This window comes from Neltuma alba, unplaced genomic scaffold (genome assembly GCF_004799145.2).
Source record: "Neltuma alba isolate B1F8T4 unplaced genomic scaffold, ASM479914v2 tig00012184_pilon, whole genome shotgun sequence".
Classification (NCBI taxonomy): domain Eukaryota; kingdom Viridiplantae; phylum Streptophyta; class Magnoliopsida; order Fabales; family Fabaceae; genus Neltuma; species Neltuma alba.
The window spans coordinates 145645-168119 of NW_021636726.1; the positions used below are offsets into that span (position 1 = coordinate 145645).

The following is a 22475-nucleotide window of genomic DNA, read 5'->3' on the forward strand; positions in this document are numbered from 1 at the left end:
AACTTATTTTAAATGATTTTGCTTTATATAAAGCAAACAAATAAATAAGTGAGAATAATTGGTTTCCCAAATAAGCTCCAAATATGATACTACTTTCGGTTTTTAATATAATAGTTAAATAACTAATTTATTGATATTGAGAAAATTAATTAAGTTGGTTATTTATCACAAATATCTTTTTGTCTTCTTAAATTATCATCATTAATCCTGTGTATTAAATTATTGAAAATATTTTTTTGGTGGGAACCCCTTATAAGAATATTTTGAGAAAATATGAAAAACAAAATAGATTAAAATGTTATATTTAGAATTAAATTTGGCGTGACAATAAATGTTCCTTTCTTCACTGATACTCAACCATCATTTTCACAAAACAGATCAAAAGGAGAGTCCTAATAAATAATATTAGGAGGTATAGTAGGCCATGTATGTGCTATCATCTTGTGGGTCATAAGGATGACTCCAGTCTCAAGAAGCTTTGGCGCAATGAGACTAAAGAAGTGCTTGGGAATTGTTTAGATAAAAATCAAATGATAATTTTAAAAGTGATTTTATGATATACGAAATAAATATCTGAAATAAGTTTTGTTTCGATATACATAAAATTACTTTTATGGTCAACCAAACACTCCCTTTAGTAGAAGGAACCATACAATTACGAGAGATACCTTATCCTACTCAAAACATAAGATAAACTTTGTTAGATGGGTTTGGTTTTTTCTATAAGATGCATTTTAGTTTTGTCCAAGTATCTAATGAGTTTTTTTCAATATTACCCTTTATATATTCTCTTTTCTCTTTAATTCATTTATTGTATTTTTTTACTTGTTCTCTTTATTGATAAGGGCATTTAAAAAAAGCATACCTTACATACATATTGTTTAAACTGATTTTAACTTATTTCTTATAAACGTAAATCCGTTGAATTTATCTTATATTTTGAAGTAGGGGGGTATTATTATTATTTGACAAACCAGTCACAATCAGACGCCCATGTGTTTCACACGCATACCTCATCCTCTTCTTTCTCTCAAACCATGTGGCCCCAAGGCTCTGATCCTCTGCAATTTTTCACCTCAGTGAAACTCTGGGAAACAGAATGAGAATGGTAAATACGAAGTTCCACTTCTCTGTAATGGAATGGGACCCATTGCCTTCACTCTGCTTCGCCCACAAAAAAGAATTCAGCTCTTCATTGCTAGCTAACTAGATTACTGATAACTGAAGCAGCAGTAACCGTTACAAGCATGCCAGATCCATACGGCTTTGATAAATGTTTTGGTAGATTCAAGTCTACCCCCAAATAAAAACAAAAAAGAAAAAGAACAAAATTGGCAATGTATACAAACGCATGTTGATCCCATTTTTTTGTTGAAACTTGAATCCCATGTGGGAATGCTTAAGTGTTTCATTTCCCATTATTTGTCTTTTTTTGAATCAGATTTGTGGATGAATATGTTCGTTAGAGTCACATGGGGTCAGAATATTTGTACTCTGTCCAAAAAAGAAAAGACAGTACAAATACAAACCATGTGAGAGTAGAGAAATTTTATATTGGGATGAAAGAAACGTATGTGAATTGAAAAGATAAGCTCGATTTGGATATTCAGTATGTCTAATAAAGAGGGAAGCCACCAGCATGTCTACTTCATAAACCAAAAATTCATCAATCGTCCATTCACAAGAATAGCTGACAAAATAGGCATCATTCTGTACATGCCCTTCAAATCATTAAATCCATGAATCATCACGTAGCTAAACTGGACAGACCTAAGAAATTAACCAAAACTGGGACCCAAAGTGTGAGTTACATTCGTTCTTTTTTTTTTTTTTTTTTTGAGTTCATTCTACGTTCTTTCGATGACCAAACACAAAGTAAAAAGGATTAGAGGAAGGGAAATCTAGCTTTTGCACTAAAACAAATCATCCAAAAGTTGATCCCACTTTCAAAGCCTTCTAACATGGAGCTTCATTTCCTACCCGCATTTCCAGCTCGTGGCTTAGCTTTAACTTCGGCATCCTGTTCACAAAGTTTCAAAGCAGTTAAGGTTGCTTGAATTATTTGAATACATTAAACAGAGAGTATCAATACAGGAAGCTACTAATCAATCTCTTGTTTGTATAAGTATCATGATAAAATAACGAGGTAAGAAGAAAGCAGCATCGCTTAACTCATTTCCCCCCTTTAAGGCTTTAAATATGCTCTGTTAGACAAAGAGGAAAATAGAATAATTTTGAGAAATTCAATGAAAAGGTAGGTGATCAATCCTTTTTCTTTTCCAAAAACAAATGCCAACGAGCAAAAAACAGTCAGCATTGTCCTTTCTGTTCTGTTTCATTCTTTAATTACTAACATTTAATCTTTTCATCTTGCTGTGATTCACCCAGATGAGTATTAAGATAACGTAATAATTTTCATAGGTGACTGTGTGCACAAGTGTACCTGCGGTAAGTGCAAGTAAATCTGCGTCTTTGCTGCTGCTGGATTGTGATTTTCTGCACCCTTGCTCCAATCATAACATACCTACAGCCATGCATAAGATTTCGAAAGTAATCAGGAATGAAATGGAAAGGACAAATCCCGTAAAACAACAGGCACATTAGCAGTGAGTTTTGAGAGGGGGGCTCGTGGAGAGCAAAAGCTGCAATTATTTTGCCTTGCTGGATTGAGAAACAATGGCAATCCTCATTATATAAGCATGATATGTTAGCCCAAACATCTAACCTGAGTAGCAAGAGGAGATTTAAGCAGCTCAAATCACATCTTCTATTTTCTCTCACATTAAACTCGAATTCTAATTTCTAAAAGATATAATAATCAACCAAATAATTGAATATTTAAATTTATCAATCTTGCATTTTCAATTTTCAATTATTGTAACTTTTTACTCTACAGACATCATTACTTTCAACAGAATGAAAAATCTGTTGGCAGAAATATGTGTGTCTTGTGTGTGAGAATTTTTATACTGTGAACACGCAATTTACAAATCCAAATACATTCAAGGTAATTAAATATGTAAGTACCTAAGCTAGGAAACAACATATTATCTTACTCTCACCTAGTCTCCTCCAAGCATTTAAATAATACAAGGAGAGAAACGCATGTGCATTCAGAAAATAGAACCACACACAAATTTGCAGCAGTCAAAAACTTGAAAACACACCCATAATACTTAAATATATCTAGAAAATATAAACCCAGAATGCATAAATTTTCACAGTAATATTTAATGCCACACGTAATAAATAAATTACAGCAGATTAGATACTCGAACACTTGATAGGTGCTACACATGCATTTTTAGACGTGCATGCACAAGAATGGCTACGCTTCAAAATAACCAAAATAAGTAAACATAGGTCTCTACAATTGGCTAAAACATTGAAATAATACATACCGCATAAGCAAATATGGAACCATCATTATTAAATGCACTGCATGGTATGGGCAGACTACACCTTTGCATGGCCTGCAAACACAGTAACGTATTACAAGCAAAATAACAGCAGTAAGAACGTACCAAATACTCCAGTAATATAACTAGATAGGTTGATAGAGGACTGTCCAATATCCTCAAGATAGTGAGACATGATCAACACTGAAGAAATGTGAACACCAAAGTAAACAAAAACATATAAATTCCATTATAAAATGATTCAATCTTCAACTGCACCCTGTAAGGGTTGGATTCTAAGCTTAGCTACACCATAATATTAGCAAGAAAAGGAAAATAACTACAATAATATCTTTAAAGTGGTTGCACATATTTGTTCAGAGTTGTGACGCAAAAACAGGACGACCCTGACTATTAAATGCATCTACAAAATCTTGTACTCAAAAGTCAGATAAAAAAAAAAAATCATATGGATATAACCAATGTGTCATTTGGAACTCTATAGAGCTCAATTTCAGCAAGAAAGTGGCATGAGAAGGACGATCTTAGACTTAAGGAGAGAAACCTTGAGTCTCTGTTTACTGTCCTTGTCCCAAAAATTAAAAGCGCCATCAGATCCAGCAGTCGCGAAAGTGTGATGTACCTGCACACAGATATTAAATAAGTTTTTTTCAGCTGAATAAGATATAAGTTACTAATCATCAAATTAACATCATTAATGGCGAAAATTATCATAGTATTACTGGATGGAAATTCAAAGAGTTGACTGAGTATATCTCATTATTCTCTCTGTGGCATTTGAAAGTAAAGTTCTTGTTGTGTTGTGCTTCATCCAGGTGATGTACTCCAACCCTTCCCTCTATTGAGCCAACCTACAGAGAAAGAGTAAGTCAATACCCATTCATGCCAACATGAAATCATGGAAGAACTAGAAGTTATGTTTTCAGCAAATGGAGATTTAACCGGTACCAACATTAATACCAGGAAAACAACAAAGCATATAACTACAACGCAAAAAAGGATAATGTTGAAATTGAAGGGCCAGCCAGGGTTTGTAATGTTTAATGTCAGACACAAATTTAAATGCGGCAAAGAAAGGCATGGGAATAAAATTCAAACCAAGCTCTCCATTAAATTGAATCTCCTCGTCTCAATAGATCTGGCCCTTACACTTTCATCTAACGAATCAATTCAAAATCCTCTGGGAAAATGTTGCAGTTATTATCCAGATGTCTAAATGCCAAATGGAAACAAAGACTGAAATTCTGCAGCACAGTTTGCTCTATCTGAAAGTAAATACAAATCAACACATACCAAAAAACCTTGCTGATCCGGAAAAGCAGCAACACATCTTGTCTGATACCTCAAAGGTGATTGGATTCTTTTGTACTCAGTCTGCAGAAATTTGAACATTGATTTGAAAGCAAACATTATATTGATATTTATCAAGTTAGTTGATGTTCAGATAATAGGAATCACTGCCCAATAATTACTTCTTCTGGAAACTACAGAAAACCAGAATCAATAGAGAAGGTAAAATACAACTAGATTTTATTTTTTATCAAAAACAAAAACAAACAATAAACCACATATATGTTATTTCACTAAATTTACATAAAGACAAAGGTTCCTAGCAAATATATAATCAACCTTAATGAAAACAACCGTGGCTACAGTAAATGAGGACCTGATCAGTTTAGACACATTGACAATTTAGTCGGATCTTAAGTATTGACAGAGGAATATAACATCATTCAACGCACATTTCTCATAATTATAAAAATTATGCAACAGTTAATATTACTCAAACTAGATGTGGGTCCCATGCATTGCAAATATTGTTCTTGACCGATAAATAGTGTGGCATCCTATAGATTATATGTATTGACACTGATTGGATACTCAAAGAAATTCTTAGTTGAAAATTTCACCTCCTGAATATAAACATATTTTATGCTGCAAGTCAACATCAAAGCTTTTCACTTAAAACCAACAAAAATACTACAAAATACTATCATAGAAAGCATAGAATATTACCTGAGGATTCTGCAAATTGAATACCACCAGATTTCTGTCTGCAGTTCCCACAACCATAAGCGGATATTTTACAGTCATTGCATAGCAGCGATCAGGAAGTTGTTGAGTATGCACAGGATTTGACTGCCTAGAATCCCAATACCTAAAAGAAGGCAAGGAATGCACAATGTGATTAGACAGCCAGAAGCATTTAGGGCAGTTAACACCATAGAAGATGCATTCTTTCTAAACAAAAATCCTAAAATTTGCCATGAGAGACCAAAGGCATAAATACACTATCCTAAAGTAACAAGGAAGTTCATGATCAGACTCGCATGAAATCATAAGAGAGAAAAACAAAAGGAAACGGCCCAACTGTAAGCCACCGCTCATCAATTTCAGATGAAATAATGCAGATGCAGAATAATGTTTGCAAAGAATACAATGTAGATGCAGATCCATGTATCATGCTGTCTAAGTGTCTATTAATTCCTGTAAACACAATACCCTATATCAGAATGGGGGCCTTCATTCCCAAAGGTAAATGGAAATGAGTGGCCCAACCGGATGTAGTTTCTACGATGCTGACACAGCCATAATAATCCAATGTGTTATGTTTTCCTGTGCAATACTTGCAGGTTATAGCCCTTGCATTATGGCATTACGTAATTGTTGTTATACTATTAAATCAGCTTTCTAAGATAATCCTAAGATGCATTGGGTCTAAAATCATATACATATGAAAATCGCAAATATAATCCATCACAATTCATAATCAGAATTTCGACTAACCAGCAATGGTAAAGCTGACAAACATATAAATAGAACTTTTTAATAACGTAAATAAAGAGGGGGAAAAATAAATTACAGACTTCAGGGTCTTGTCCCAACTTCCTGTGGCTAAAAGATTCATCTCTGGGATCCAGGCGATCTCTTTAATAGGACCATCATGCATGGCAACAGGCACTGGTTGCCCACCAGACAAAAGAGGCCACATTTTGACCTGCTTGTCGCATCCTCCAGAAAAAACAGTCGTTCCATCGTCCTTCCATGCAGAGCATAAAACCTTCAATAGGAAGGAAGCAAGTATTATGTCAAAAGAAATCTGGCCAGTGCAGGTCCAGGCGTAAACAACAATTTATGTATTCATTCAGGTAGATTACCGGTTGATCATGAGCTATTGACGCCTTGGGTGTACTGCTTACTGCAGTTCCATTCTTCACTATCTCCCAACATCGTACCTACAAGATAGTTAATGCATGAATAGGCATAAAGAGTGAAAGATGATGAAACAGAACATATTCTAGGAGAATGGCAGGAGCTCCCATCTTATATTAGTCATTCATCCTTCCTTCACACTTCTAATCAACTCATGAATACAATGCAAATCATGGAAACAAAGTCAGACACGGCAAACCTGGTTATCCCATGATGTAGACACAAGGAAATTGGCCTTGGGACTGAAAACAAGACTTGAAACAGAATCACCAGGTGGCTGCGTCACCTGAAAATTGCATTTTTCATATAAATCATCACTGTTGTAGAATAATAAATATTACCTCCCTTCTTTATTATAAGAACTTGTTTAACTTTCAATTTGATCCGAAATATAATACACTAATCTGTTTTGCCTTTCATATTTATTCATTTTCTTCAAAGTAATCCTTCCAGTAGTTGCAATAGTTATGCATGTTAAAGGTTTCATCAAATCATAATTATAACTAATATGCATAATTAATTAACAAGGTATTTTAAGAAATACAACACCTATTTATAACAAATAACTAACTTAATTAATTTTTTTAATCTTTTTAAATTATTCAACTAGCTCTTGTATTATATTAAGAACAGGAGGAGGCAGTACTTAATAAATCACCCAAAAAAAAAAAATTCACAGTAAGACAATCACAGAATGCCTCTCTCATGCAGGATAAGCCTAGACCCCAGAATCAACAATTCAATAATCTCGGCTGCAATTCCTTCTTAAATACTCTCGACCAATACAAGCAGCGGTTAAATATATCTAGTTTAGTTTAAAAAATAAGAACCGAAGAAGCAGACTAGTGGAGCTTTGAAATTTGAATACACTTCATGGCACCTCAGAAACACGAGAAACTGACTCCGTAAGTTCAGGAGGTTTGATCAACGTACCTCGAAAGATTTGTTCGGATTAGTGTTTGGGGCCCCGAAAGTCGTCATTTTGAAAAGATGGGACCAGAGTGAACACGGACGAGAAACCTAAACGGAGAATGTGAGAGAGAAAGAAATAGCAAGGGGAGAGAAGTAAGCTGAATCACAGTGGTGCGAAAAGGGATGGAGGGAAAACAGCAAAGGAATGTGGGTGGTTTTATAGGGGAGGGGCACGGCTGCGATTGCGCAACGCTAAGCCGCGTAGCGTGGATAGTACGGAGCGGTGGGCGGAGGGATTGGGGTTGGGTTTGAATTCGGAGTCGGGTATTCCGCCGGATCCTATTTCAATCTAATTTAAACTTATTCTTTCTGGCCCGTAACTTATAGTCTTATAGCATTTGGATCCTTTTTTCATTCTTTTTCTGCCTTTTCTTTTTATCCCTGCCCTTGGATTTTCAAATGAACGATTAAAATTTAATAATTTATTGACTCATGATTATAATGTTACATAAAAAATAAATACTACCTCCGATCCTAAATATAAGAACTAGTTGACTAATTTGAATAGATTAAGAAAGCTAATTAAGTTAGTTATTTATAATAAATATGTATTGTCTTTTTTAAAATATCTTTACTAATCAAGTTTATTGGTTAGAACTACAATTATTACAATGATTACTTTGAAAAAGATAAATAAATATAAGAGACAAAATGGATTGAGGTATTATATTTAAGACTAAAATAAAAGTCAAACGAACTTTTATATTAGAGACAGGAGCTAGTAAATAAATTTAATCTTTGATAATTTAACTTCAACCGTTCACAATCATAAACAACTTGAAATAAAAAAAATAATTTTAGAAAAATATTGAATTTGAACCAAATATTTTTTTCATTTAATAGTAGGGATGAAGTAAGGAGAAAGAGGAAAAAATGAGGAGATGATCCAAATTTTTAAACCCATATACTTATCTCTACTTATGTGAAAGTATTTGTAAGTGTTTATAAATGGCAAGTCTAAACAAGCTCAATATAAACAAAATCAAGAGTGAGATCAAGAGGAAAAGGAGCTGTGAATTTTGGTCATGGAACCAAAATTCAACTCGGCTATGAGAATATTCAACTTCATTTTCAATATCTTTAAAATTAAAAATGAATATGAAAAGAATAATGTAAAATTGAAAATAATTTCAACTAAACTTCCAAAATTTCAATTTGCATGCATGTTTTCCATCTTTTGTGATTTTTAAACTGGACAACAAAATATAAGTTGGAAATTCTACAAATATTTTTTTTTTATGAGAACCATCGTATATTGGTCAATTAACTTTTTTAGATGTCAACCGATAGCTAAAGTTCTTAATTGACAATCACACAGTACTCTTTTAATTACACATCACTTTAGAAGATACTCCCTCCGTTCCTTATTATAAGAGACACTTGATGCTTATGTCATGTTTTTATATATAAGAGACACTTACAAGTTGTCTCTACTTTTTTGTGTTGATTTACTATTTTACCCATATTTATTATCTCCAACTCACACTCTCTTTCCCTTCCACTTCTCTTTCTTTTAATAATTTAATTGTTCTCTCTCATGCTCTCTTTCCTTATTAATGAGGGCATTTTTGGAAAAAAAATTATACTTTTTATACATTAATTGTTCTTAACTAACTTTAACTGTTTTTTTTATCAACGTACTTCGGTTATTTGTCTCTTATAATAAGGAACGGAGGGAGTATACACTTAGAGAAGAAGAAAGAGGTGAGTGTACACAATTATAGAATCACAATTGCTTATTTATTACTCTTCTAATTCTAAATATAAGACCCATTTTATAGTGTAAAGTACACTACAAAATAAATCTTATATTTAGGAATAAAACAATATTTACCAAAAAAAAAATTACAATTGAGGTGTCTTGGACACTTGGATACTTAAAAAGTTGATCACCTTAAAGCTTAATTTGGTCTATTTAACAAAAAGAAAAGTAAAAGTTGACTTGCCTCTGCAACTTCCAGCTCCCCCAAAAAAAGTGAAGGTCGATTGAAGAAACAAATGTTTACCTATCATTAAAAAAAAAAAAAAAGGTTTAGCTGAGCTAAATTGCCAGCAAAAGTGATAACTTCACTACGCACATGGTTAAGTAGCACTAGATAATTTTTACGGACAATTAATCTAGCTTCATCTGAACTGTTGTTGAATCCATGGGCAGGGACAACATAGCAAACGAACATCTTAGTACCCAAAAAAAAAAAAAGCAATTAATGTTGTAGCGGAGAGCGAAATGAGAGTAACCTAAACCGTAAAAACAAGGGAAAATTACACTCAGGTCCCACAGAAAACAATTAATATAAAAAAGGTCCCTTAAAATTGCAAAATGATTCTGAAGTCCCCAGGGACCTGTGTGTAATTAATTCTAATTGTGAAATTACTTACTTACCCCTGTTAATTTTATTGCAGCAATTTATTTACAATCTCAACAGTGGCTGTTAACAACCCGAGAAGACGTGATTGACAACCTCAGCAGTGCTCATGACAACTCACTCTGTGGAATGCCAAGGGCGTTGTTGAGATTGTTAACCACCTCTTCTCGGGTTGTTAACAGTCATTGTTGAGGTTGTAAATAGGTTCTAATTTTATTGCAGTAATTCGTTTACAATCTCAACAGTGGTTGTTAACAACCTGAGAAGACGTGATTGACAACCTCGGCAGTGCTGATGACAATTCACTTTGTGGAATGCCAGGGGCGTTGTTGAGGTTGTTAACCACCTTTTCTCGGGTTGTTAATAGCCACTGTTGAGGTTGTAAATAGGTTCAAATTAACAGGGGTAACTACGTAATTTCACAATTAGAATTAATTACACACAGGTCCCTGGGGACTTCAGAATAATTTTGCAATTTTGAGGGACCTTTTTGATAGTAATTGTGCTCTGTGAGACCTGAGTGTAATTTTCCCTAAAAACAAAGCGTGGGAGAGCAATAAAAGTGTTGTACTGCTAGAAAAAGTGGTAGAATGTTGCACTTTAGATGGCTAGAATCCAATCGTCAAAAACATCACTAGCTTCTTACCTAAGTAATGTTTCTATAAAGGTAACCACTATCACAATCTCTAGTTAGTACTACCTCAAGTCCTAATTACAAGAACTAATTGACTAATTTGAGGAGATTAAGGAAGTAAGTTGAGTTAGTTATTTATCCTAAATAGGTGTTATCTTTCCTAAAATATCATTGCTAATCAAGTATATTGACTAGAACTATCATTGTTAGAAAGGCTACTTTGGAAAAGAATGTATAAATATGAGAAATAAAGTGAATTGGGGTATTGTATTTAGGACCAAAATAAAAGTCAAATAGGGTCTTATATTAAAGACCGGAGGTAGTAAGTTATAGCTACTTCTGTACAATTTGAAAAGATATATGTCTTCTTAAAATCTTTACAAACACAAATTGGGCTCATGTATGATCCTAATTAATTCAACAACAGATGAGAAATTGTCTTAAGTTTGTAGCTATAATTATAAATCCATTTATAGACATCCATGTCACAAATGACCCTCTCCTATCAGTACCCAGCATTGAACCATTGAACCATGTACCTCAATCTTTACATGATCTTTTCTAAAAGCATGCGTTTTCTTCCTATGCTAATAGCCAACACCTCTGTGATGCAGTGGCATGCTAGCAACTTGCCGATGGCCTTTAATAAGATTCAAATCCCAACCTACCTACTCAAAATTTAAAAGAAGAAGAAGAAGAAGCAGCTTTGGGGGAGTTAAATCCCCCCTAATGAAGAAGAAGCTTTATAGAAAGTAATGTAATTCATATAACCCCCTCTATTTAGTAAAATAAGATAGTTGTCATCATTATTGTTTTTGGTTATTTAAAATAAACGATTTTCTTTCTCCTATTTATCCATGGAAAGGAGAATCAATAGTAAAACAAACGTCTTTTGGTTTCATTATTAGACCTAGAGGCTAGACTTTCTTTCCAAGTCACAGGGCTAAAGTTTCTTTTCTTTAGGCTTCGCTGTTAAAAACCAAAGGCCAGAGATGAATGGAAACATACAGTACCTAAAAGAGATGAACAAAAGGAAAATGATTCCCAGTTGGCGAAGGACATTGTCCTCGAAACAAAATGAGATACAGCCACGGATTTTGACAGAAAATGACAGGACCAAAGACAACCAATACCTATTGCTCTTTGTCTATTGATTTGCTTTTCAATTTAACGCAGGAACTACATAATCAAAATCCAAGATCAATTTTAGATAGTTATACTTTTTCTTAGTTTTTAATTTTCTACCTGTGTTTTCTTCTGAAAAATTAAATATTTATTTCTGTTCTATTAGCACTTGTATAGTATGCCGAGGCTGAGGGCTGATAGAGCAAAGTTGCAAAGGGCTAATGGTATTAACAGAAAAAAAAAATTAAATGCTTTAATTAAGGGAAAAAACACATAGATACCATATTAAAAATTTAGAGAAAGTATAAGTACCTCCAAATGATTTTTCCTAATCAAAATAAAATTAATTGTAACAAAATTATATATTAATCTTTATAAAATATTCTCTTTAATTATTTATATTAAAACTACGTCTTGATATGAGTTTTTTAATATGTATAATCAATATTAATATTTTAAGAAAAATTATAAATTTTGAAAGACAAGATAAATTAAGGTTTTATGTTTAATATGAAAATAAATGTTCTAACTTGCTTCTATGTTTAAGATAGAACACTATTTTTTTTGGGGAAGAAAATGCAAAACGATTAATGTTAAGAAGTCTACAAAGAGTAGTTAAGAACAGGAAAAGCAAAATAAGATAAGGAAGTGAAGAGATTAAGAACTCTGCTAACTACACAATTTTCTTTAAGAGGCTCAAGCCCCTTCTCTGCAATCTTCTGAAAATGGGTCAAATCAACTAATTTCTTCTGGAAACAAACAAGCTAAAGTTGAAAGCAATTATCCCCTATTGTTCTGTCCACTCTAGTAATCCAAAGCAAAATAGTTCGAAAGCAGAGAGAATTGAACCTCTCAGGATCAACAAAAGAACGACGACATAGGAAGTCTTGGATAGGGTTTACTCAAAATAATATAAAAGCATACAAAGAAGTGCTCCTTCTGCATTTCTTTTTCAACAATAGTACAGTTCATCTTTTTTTAGTCAAAGAGAAATTTCCAAAATTTGCTACAATAGGGTTTTCCTTCTGTGCCATCGTCAAATGAATTGAGGAAAAAGCCATTTCGAAGTATGCCTGCCACCCCTGGATTTCTTTAATAACCTTCATGGTTTGCTCAATCTTTCCTTCGTATCAGGCTTGATTATATTTCCAACATACTATATTTAGTAAAATGATTATGCCCTTGAGAAGAAAATTGAGGTTATCATGAGAAATCCTCATCATTATTGTTTTTAACCAGAGTAGAAGTGAATCAAAGGTGGTTGCCTCCATCCTAACTGGCAAACATCCAAACGACAAGGCCCAGACATATGGGCAAAAGATCAACAAATGCTCCAAGGATTCTAGGCAGTCACAACTGAACACACAATGAATAGTAGCAGCAAGATGATGCAAGTTCAGGACATCACTCATTGGTGAGGCTTTATTTAATAATTTCCACATGAAAAGCAAGAATTTCAATGGAAGGGACAGACACCAAAGAAATTTCTACAAGTTGTCATTGTGACATTGCAAATGCAGGTAGTTACAAAGTTGGATTTTAAACCCATCTCTGGTAGTATAAAAACCAGAAGCATTAGCAGTCCATCGAAAAGAATCATGCTTTGAATTGCTAAGAATTGGAAGTGAAAGGATTTCCTTGATAGTGTCCTTAGAGTAGAGAGATTTAAGCAAAGGGAGGTTCCATCAGTAAGGGTTCTAGTTGAAGCAAGTATGCAGTGAGAGATCCTTAACCTTGAGCAGACTAAATGCTAAGAAGGATCTCGATTGCATAGGCTACCAAAGGTGGTGGTTAAGAGGGATACAAGAGGTAGAAGAGATATTTCACCAAAGGTTATCTACTATAAGACCAGAATTATCAAGCACACCCTTCCAAATCCAAGAAGCATTGTAAGGCTTCAAAAGCAGCTCCTTATGATAGAGATCTATGACAAATCTGCATAATTATTATAATATTAAAATAATAACACTGCTAGTGTCCTCCTTACACATCTTACAATCAGGTTCCATCATTAATATTAATACCACATTACTAAGAAGAATTATAATGAGGTCTCAAGGAAAAAAAAAAAATTACAAAACAAGTTTTAAAGGTTGTCATTTTCTATTCTAAAACTTGTTATCACAAATTGTTTAAGTTGTTATTAAGACTTCTTAGTAATTACTTTCTTTCCTTACTTGATTGTAATTCTCCTTGTTACTAATTGTAATGATGTGGCAGTAACGGTGAATGTAGTTCCTAGAAATTTATTGAAGTTGCAAAATTTAGATAGATGTTAGTTCTGTACATCTACAAGTTAAAAGCAATATATCTGAAATTTTACTTTTAATACATTTATATGTTTTAATAGGGATTTATAAATTATTAATTATTAATTTTAATTATATTTTATTGTTGAGAATATCTATGGGTATACTTTTGGCATTGAGTGAGCAAGAGCATAAAATAATCGTAAAAATTTGAAGAGGAATAAAGAAGAGGACTTTATATCTTGACTAATGAAAAGAAAGTGAAAATTAAATGATCCTTTCTTGCTTTAATTTTTTTTTTTTAGTCTTCGATGAAAAGATTCCAAGAAGACATACAAGGAGACTTTAAAAATTTATGGAAAATTAAGTGGGACTCCTAATGAACAAAAGAAATATTCCTCAGTTTCTTTTAATATATTATTCATAATCAACAAACATTCCCTAAATACGATTCCACTTCTGATATGAATCAATATCAGCATTTCACTTAAACCTCCATCAAGCAGAACTGTATAAAATTAAACAGATCAAACCTAATTAGGTGTTTTTGATCAGTATCTGAAAATGATACACTTCTACAAATTCTAAAGCAATCTTACAACAAAATCCAACACAAGATGAGGCAAATACAACACAAGCACGCATTATCAGCCCCAGTTATCCTGCCAGCTTTCTTCATATACCATTTTCTTTATGGGGGAATTGGATGAAAAGAATGAATATCACATTTGAGCTTCAGAAAAACAAAAACCCAAGAAAAGGGAAAATTCTAATGTTCTGAGTTTAGACATGAAGATGAAGAAGGGGGCTCCATAATCACAGGTGAAGAAGGTGGAGGAAGGTCAGGTCTGGTTATACTCCTTTGCCGGCGGGTAGCAGAGGAGGTAGAAGAAGCAGGGGAAATTGATGATGGAGAGGATGCTGAATTCGAAGATGTCATCTTCTTATTGTTATTTGTCTCACTTGTTGATGATGATCTCTGTATCGTTCCAATTTTATCGGATGTTCTTGAAGGGCCACTTGTTGTTGTTGTTGAAGATGATGATGCTTCTTGCTTCTCTTCTACACATTGCTTGTCTTCAATTCTGTGATGCCTAACTCTGGTTGAGTTTAAAGCCACTGGAAGAACACACTTGCAAAGGAATCCTGAAATTAACAAACCAACCAATCCATTGAATCTGATTCCTTTCTGTTTGATTTCACTCCTGCATTCAAATTTAAACAATCATCTTTGAAAAAAAAAAAATCCTAATAATAAACCATTGTTTGTTAATTATTTGTCTTCAGAAGAAAACTCATTTGCTATCTGTTGACAATTTTGTTAAAAGGATTATTTATTAAATGTAAAAATATATTAAGTGTGTCTATGGTATTCATTATTTAAGTATGATTTTTTGGTCGGATTATTTATTTATAATTTAATTATTCTGCTTATCTTTTTGCACTCGGCATATATTATAGTAGTAGAATCATTTTATTTCCTTTTTCTGATTGAAATGGGGATAATGTTCTCTGCGAAAAAGAATAAAGTCGAGGTTCTTGTCCGTAGTTTTCTTCCCCCCTCTAAGGATAGCAAATGGATTCACTTTTTTTTGAAACACCAATTATTGATTTATCGTGCCAAAGAATCTTTTTAAAACACTACTATCTCCTGTCTTAATTATAAGAGTTAATTGACTAATTTAAAAAGATTAAAAAAAATTAAATTAGTTATTTATAATAAATAAGTGTTTTTTTTCTAAAATATTCTTACTAATCAAGTGTATTGGTTAGAACTATTATTGTTAGAAGAATTACCTTAAAAAAAAATATAAATATGAGAGACAAAGTGGATTGGGATCTTATATTTAGAACTAAAATAAAAATCAAACAAGATCTTATATTAAAAACCGGAAATAGTATTACTCCTCCGGTCCTAATTATAAGACCCAATTGACTTATTTGAGAAGATTAAGGAAGTAAGTTAAGTTGGTTATTTATAATAAATAAGTGTTGTTATTCCTAAAATATCCTTGCTAATTAAGTATATTGGCTAAAACTATCATTATTAGAAGGATTATCTTGGAAAAAAATGCATAAATATAAGAGAGAAAATGGATTGGGTCTTATAATTAGGACCAAATAAAAAGTCAAATTGGGTCTTATAATAAGGACCGGAGGAGTATTTATATAAAAAAGAATAAAGAAACGTGTCCCATCTATTCCCACGTAGAACACGAATTACACTGCTATGGCAATTCCAAAATTCTCTTCATTTGCAACTTCCACAGAATCAGTGCTTGCTTTGAAGATAAAATTGATCCCCGAATCTATTATTTATTTTCAGTAAGGAAAAAAAATCTATTTACTTTTTTTTCTAGCCTAAGGAAAAAAATAAAAACATAAAAATTATAAAAAAATAAAAAAATTTATCTCAATATAAACATACATAGTTGACGTGTACAATACTTAATATAAAAGTTAGGTTGACATTTAATTTTATCTTAAATATAAGACTCTAATATATTTTATTTCTCATATTTGTTTATTTTTTTAAAGTAATATTTATAATAGTTATATATGCTAAAAGTTTTATCAAATGATAGCTCTAATTAATATTAGTAAAGATATTCTAAAAAAGAAAACACTTATTTATTACAGATAACTAACTTAACAAACTTTTTTAATCTACTTAAATTAGTCAACTAGTTTTTATAATAAGAATCAGACGAAATATTTTATAATGCTCAAACTATAAAATTTTCTAACTAATTAAATAAACTCTTTAATTTTGACATTTTATAAGGTATAATTAATTTTAACTGACTTCTTTAATTTAAATAAAGTTGATAATAAGTGCAGGTAAATAGGACTATAGAGAATAATATAAATCTAATAATAAGCTCTTAGCTAAATAATTATCCTTATCATAAAATAATTTAGCTTAAAACAAAAGTAATCATATTCTTCAACAGCAAAACATTAAGCTAAATTTCGGACAAGAATTCAGTAGCACAGTACTCCTCCGGTCCTAATTATAAGATCCAATTGACTTATTTGAGGAGATTAAGGAAGTAAGTTAAGTTGGTTATTTATAATAAATAAGTGTTGTCATTCCTAAAATATCCTTGCTAATTAAGTATATTGGCTAAAACTATCATTATTAGAAGGATTATCTTGGAAAAAAATACATAAATATAAGAAACAAAATGGATTGGGGTCTTATAATTAGGACCAAATAAAAAGTCAAATGGGGTCTTATAATAAGGACCGGAAGAGTATATTTTTCATTATTGTCAATATGCAAAAAGAAATTAATATAACAAATAATTTAAAGAAACGAATGAATTCAGGTTTTTCCAGTTTAAACCTCTATCATGTGAAGTTTAAAACTATAGATGTAATTCCTCAAACACTCTTTTTGATATAAGATGTTAATAGTAATGAATGATTTTTATGAATTTCAGCTTCATAAGCTCGAACTTGGAACTAGAACGGTGAAGAATCCAATGAAATCAATAGAATAAGAAACGATTTCCGAAGTTACCGATTCTAGCGAGCCGGTTGATCCAACTGGGAATAGATTTTCCGGTGAGTTTAAGGCATGCATCGTTGCAGAAATGGTTGCAATTCTTGGTGATGAGATTGTACGCATTCCCTCTGTACTCTCCGGCCAGCTCTTCCATCACCCTCCTCACCCCTTCCTCTCCCATCTCCGTCTTCCCGATCAGTATCGTCTTCCTGAACACGAAACCCTCGCACCGTCTTGGTTCCCCTTCGAATATCCCCGTCGACGGGTACTCGTGAGCTCCAAATGCGTACTCCACTCCATGAACTGCACAAAAAAATCCAGCACTTCGCTCAGACATCGAAATGTTCATATCATCATCTTATGCAATTTGATGAATCTGTGTTAAACCTTTTTTTTTTTTTTTTGCGTATTAGAGTCTGATTTTTCACTGGTATATTCTCTAGCAGAGCACTGATTAGAAGAATTGGATTGAATTTAGATTGTTATGGACTGTCTCAAGATTTGTAATCTTGTGAGCTAAGCTCTGCAGGTTCAAGAATCACAGGAAGAGAGAAATCGGGGAGGAAGACGAACCTTGGACGCCGGAATGGTATACTCCGAGGCCGCACCAGTAGGCGTAGCCGTTAATCGGCGTTAGATCGTACACATTGAGGTACACCGGCACCGATCCTGATCCGCAGTTCCGGAGACCCTTCCTGCACAGCATTCTGCGACGTCGTTTCTTCGGCTTGCTAGCTACATCCACTTCATTGCAGGGCCAGTTGCAAAAACAGTACTAATCCTTAATCAGTATACATCTTCGCCGTAAGAGTTGATGAAACTATATCTTCATTTGAAAGCAGAGAAGTTAATGAGAAGCGAAGATTCCGGTACTAGAATTCGCCGGCGGCGAACAGACGGTGGCGCACCGACTCTGTTAAATGGTGAGGATGGCGGAGACTGGAGAGCAAATATTATGAACAAATCTCTGATTTTTTTAACTGAGAAAAAAATTATTGAAACGAAGAAAGCAGCGTTGGCTAATAATTATGATGTGTAGGTGGGGTTTGGGATTATATATAATCAACTCTAATTAGTGGAGTTTTAGTTTTAAAGGAAAGGGAAAAGGCCATGAATGATGAAATGATGAATGATGATGATTCTTTCAGGTACAGGGTTGTGTGGTCCAGCCAGATGACACAATTTGGGTTTAATCAACTTTTTGCTGATCACAGAATCAAACTAGGGTTTTTCTTTAATCAACTGGAGCATAAATTTTGGATCATAAAGTGTTATTCTGCTGAGTATAATAGTTCTTTCTAAGATTTTTGCAATAATCAATTGCCATCAAGTCCTTCATTAAGCTCAATTTTTATTTCAATGTCAATGATTACGACCAAATTCTACAGGCCAGTACAAGGTAGAGATGAGACCCCATAAATGTCATCATTCTGGAAACTGTTCTTAGAGGGACAACGAAGTTCCTGAAAACATGTTGGGCATTTTTATTAAAATACTGCCAGCAGTAAAAAAAAAAAAACCAAAATATTATATATTTAAAAGAATTCACTCAAATACTACGTTACAGGTTGTTGACACCAAAAACTGAGTTTTAATTTTAATCTGTGAAGAACTTGTTCGCGCTGAAAACAACTTTCACCTCTAACATACTTTTTTTGAAAAAATAAAACAAAGAAATTGTTCAGGCTCTGAACGATTTCAACACTCCTTCTTCTGGTGCATCTTTTTTCCTTTTTATTTTTAGCGAAAATTACTATCAAGACCCTATTCCACAAAGTTCATCGCCATCCTTCTCTTTCTTCTTAACTTTTGGAGAGAATTACTAGTAATAATACATGCATGTCCGCTTAACTTTTTTTTTTTTTGGGTCTTGGTTAGTGGTGGAAATAGGTCAAGCCTTACCTTAAGAGGCTAAGCCTGTGGTGAGGCTTATTAGCCTGAGTTTGGCCTGCGACCAGTGAAAAGCCTTTTATTTAGTCTAAGTCTGGCTTGTAATCAAGTGTAACTCAGCTTATAACCTATTAAAAAACTTGTATTTTTAACAAATTTTAAACATATATAAAGCAATTCAAAATTACAATAACTCAACCCAAATTATCCAAAATACAAAAAAAAAAATGAAATAATCAGTAATAGGAATAGCAGAATGGGAATAGCTTGAGTAACTTACGTTAAATTTCAACACTTGTAAATTAACAATTTTAACCCCAAAAAAATAATAACAGCCTTAAGCCGCCTGATAGGCCTAATAAGTTAATATTAGGCTTGAGCCTAACCTGATAAGGTAAACAGGCCCTTTTACAAGCTTAAGCCTGCTCTTATATTTAAATAGATTATGCCATTTACAGGTTAAACCGCAGGCTTCTGGCAAGCCGTCTGGCCTATTTTCCCCCCTAATCTCGACCCTTACATCAAAACAATGGATTCTGATTTTAAAAAAACAATGGATGGTTTGGATGAAACATTTTATAAAGTTATTGTTAAAATATTTTACAAAATAAATATGTTTTTTTTGCTATACGTTTAAATTGTCTAGAATAAATTTTAATAGTTTATGTTTATATTATAATAATATTGTATAAAATATTATATGTGAACTATTCACTTCTTATCTATCTAAGGATGGAGAAAGGATTTTGAATATCTAATCTTCTATTTTTTCTTTGTTCTATTTATACCCTATAAATTAATAAGGATATGAGTAGATTTTTTGAAATGAATATTTTTTTGTCCTCTTAATTAAATTTAGAGGAAAAATGGAAGGAGTAGATATTGAGGGTATATTCGGTAATATAAAAAGATATTGAAGGTATAGAGTTATGGCTTTGAATTCTCTAATAATCTCTTCTCCTCTTTAGATAAAAATGAATTATTCACATATAATATCTTATACAATATTATTATAATATTATTATAATATAATCATATAAATTTAAACTATTAAAATTTATTTTGGGCAATTTATACCAATAGTCTAAAAATATTTAGTATATCAAATATTTTAATAATGATTTTATAAATTATTACGCCTCCAATTCTATTTATAAACTTTAAATTTAGGGAGAAATGTGATTCATTTTATAAGCTTTGATTTAGTATTTGTCTTAACATTTAATGAGTTTTTCTATTTTTATTTAATTATTTATATTTTCTTTTTTGTCATAATATCTCTTATGATATTTTTCCACACATTCTCTTTCATCGTTTTTTCATTTATTATAAGAGTATATTTGAAAATAAAAATATACTTCTAACGTATTTATTATTTTTAACTAATTTAAACTAATTATTTATTTCCTATTAATTAATTATTTAAAGCTTATAATAAATCCACATCATAAATTGATTTAATGTAAATGCAGAGGATCAAAGAAGAAGAGGTGGAAGAAGTTAAGTAGATTCACATCTATGGGGCTTCAATAGCAATTCTCTCCAGAAGTCAGGGGATAGAGAAAGATGGCGAAAAAGTTTGTGGAGTGGGGTCTTGGTTGCAATTTTCGCTAAAATAAAAAGCAGAAAAGATGCACAGGAAGAAGTAGTGTTGAAATCGTTTAGAGCCTGGACAATTTCATTGTTGTATTTTTCCCAAAAACTGTGTAAGAGGTAAAAGTTGTTTTCAGTGTGAACGAGTTCTTCACAGATTGAAACTCGTATTTGGTGTGAAAGACTCGTAACATAGCATTTGAGTAAATTCTTTTAAGGAGAAATTATAAAAAAAGACCTTGAAATTGTAAAAACACAGATATGGACCCTTGACAACTTCACTTTGGGTTTTGACAACTTCAGAGTATATTATTCTTATCAAAACCTAAAATAAAGTTGTCAAGGGTTCCTATCTGCGTTTTTGCAATTCTAAGATCTTTTTTTGCAATTTTTTTTAAAATATGTAATATTTTGGTAATTTTTTGTTAGTGTTTGCAGTATTTTAATAAAAATGCCAAACATGTTGACATGGGGATACAGTGAAAGAAGAATATATGTGACAAGAAAATTAGCACATTGGTTACCTTTCGATAGATATGCTTGACTACTTCTACACTCAATTACCATCAACTTGTAAGACATTTATATCTGTACAAATGACTTTTATCTTGATATGGACTTTTGAAAATTAAAATTGGAGTAAAAATCAATTAGTATAATGTAATTTATGTTTTGACAGATTTTCATTTAAAAAAATAGTTTAACAAAAACTTGTTTGAATAAGATATTAAAGAGTTAGTTTTAAAATAAATATGAGAAAACCCCAAAAAAAAAAGTTGGAAAAAATTATTTCAACGTTAAATTGATTTTTAGACAGAGTCATTTGCTCCTAAAATCATGCCAAACATCATTTTAAATTTAAATTAGCTTTTTGAGTTGAGAAAGGCAATTTTAACGTATCAAAAATCATGTCAAACCATAACCTAAAGGGTGATTGGATTAATTATTTAGAAATGATTTTATGATATATGAGCTAAGTATGTGATATAAGTTTTATCTTGATTTTACCGTATATGAGCAAAGATATAAGTTGTATCTTGATTTGTGTGAAGGTATTTTTTTTTACTATTAAAGGATCAATTTTATAAAATGAAAAAAATTATACAATTAAAATTGAAGTAGCATAAACTGAAAAAAAGAGAGTTAACATAATATCAGTTTTAAAAAAAGAGTGTCTAGAAAAAGATTGAAGTAGCATATGAACATCTTTTGTAAGGTGCCATTGAAATTCAAATGGATGAGAGAATCATCGAACAAATTCTTCTTGCATATAATGACATTAATGTAGTTCAAGTATGCAAAAGAGTGTCGGTGCGACTTAAGTAACCCTTGTGAAGGAACTTTTCTTGAGTAATTACTGGGAATTGTCCCCTGAGACAATTATTGGAGTGCCTTTGTGGTCAAAATTTCTACGTGTAAGACGACATTTGTTGAAGTGCATATGGGTTATAATACGAAGAGAGGGTCCTGGGCTTCACATGCTGCAGCTATAGGCCACGAATA

General features: G+C 32.3%; 2 protein-coding genes across 3 annotated transcripts; both read right to left on the reverse strand.

The window, feature by feature from the left end:
- Positions 1 to 1614: 1614 nt before the first annotated feature.
- LOC114724283 (protein RAE1) lies at positions 1615 to 7801 on the reverse strand. Its single transcript, XM_028910602.1, has 11 exons — positions 7566 to 7801; positions 6832 to 6918; positions 6578 to 6655; positions 6287 to 6480; positions 5436 to 5577; positions 4713 to 4793; positions 4142 to 4270; positions 3964 to 4041; positions 3402 to 3473; positions 2444 to 2524; positions 1615 to 2020 (listed from the first exon to the last, which is right to left on the reverse strand). Exons 1-11 carry the CDS (start codon positions 7611 to 7613, stop codon positions 1970 to 1972), a joined length of 1041 nt encoding a protein of 346 aa, XP_028766435.1. The 5' UTR covers positions 7614 to 7801; the 3' UTR covers positions 1615 to 1969.
- A 6572-nt stretch (positions 7802 to 14373) lies between these two features.
- On the reverse strand, positions 14374 to 18451 carry LOC114724302 (deSI-like protein At4g17486). 2 transcript variants are annotated; one of them, XM_028910632.1, is made up of 3 exons: positions 18063 to 18451; positions 17505 to 17792; positions 14374 to 15124 (listed from the first exon to the last, which is right to left on the reverse strand). In XM_028910632.1, exons 1-3 carry the CDS (start codon positions 18193 to 18195, stop codon positions 14748 to 14750), a joined length of 798 nt encoding a protein of 265 aa, XP_028766465.1. In that variant the 5' UTR covers positions 18196 to 18451; the 3' UTR covers positions 14374 to 14747. The 2 variants fall into 2 exon arrangements, with proteins under 2 accessions (XP_028766465.1, XP_028766466.1); XM_028910633.1 differs by having other exon boundaries at positions 15119 to 15183.
- Positions 18452 to 22475: the final 4024 nt, after the last annotated feature.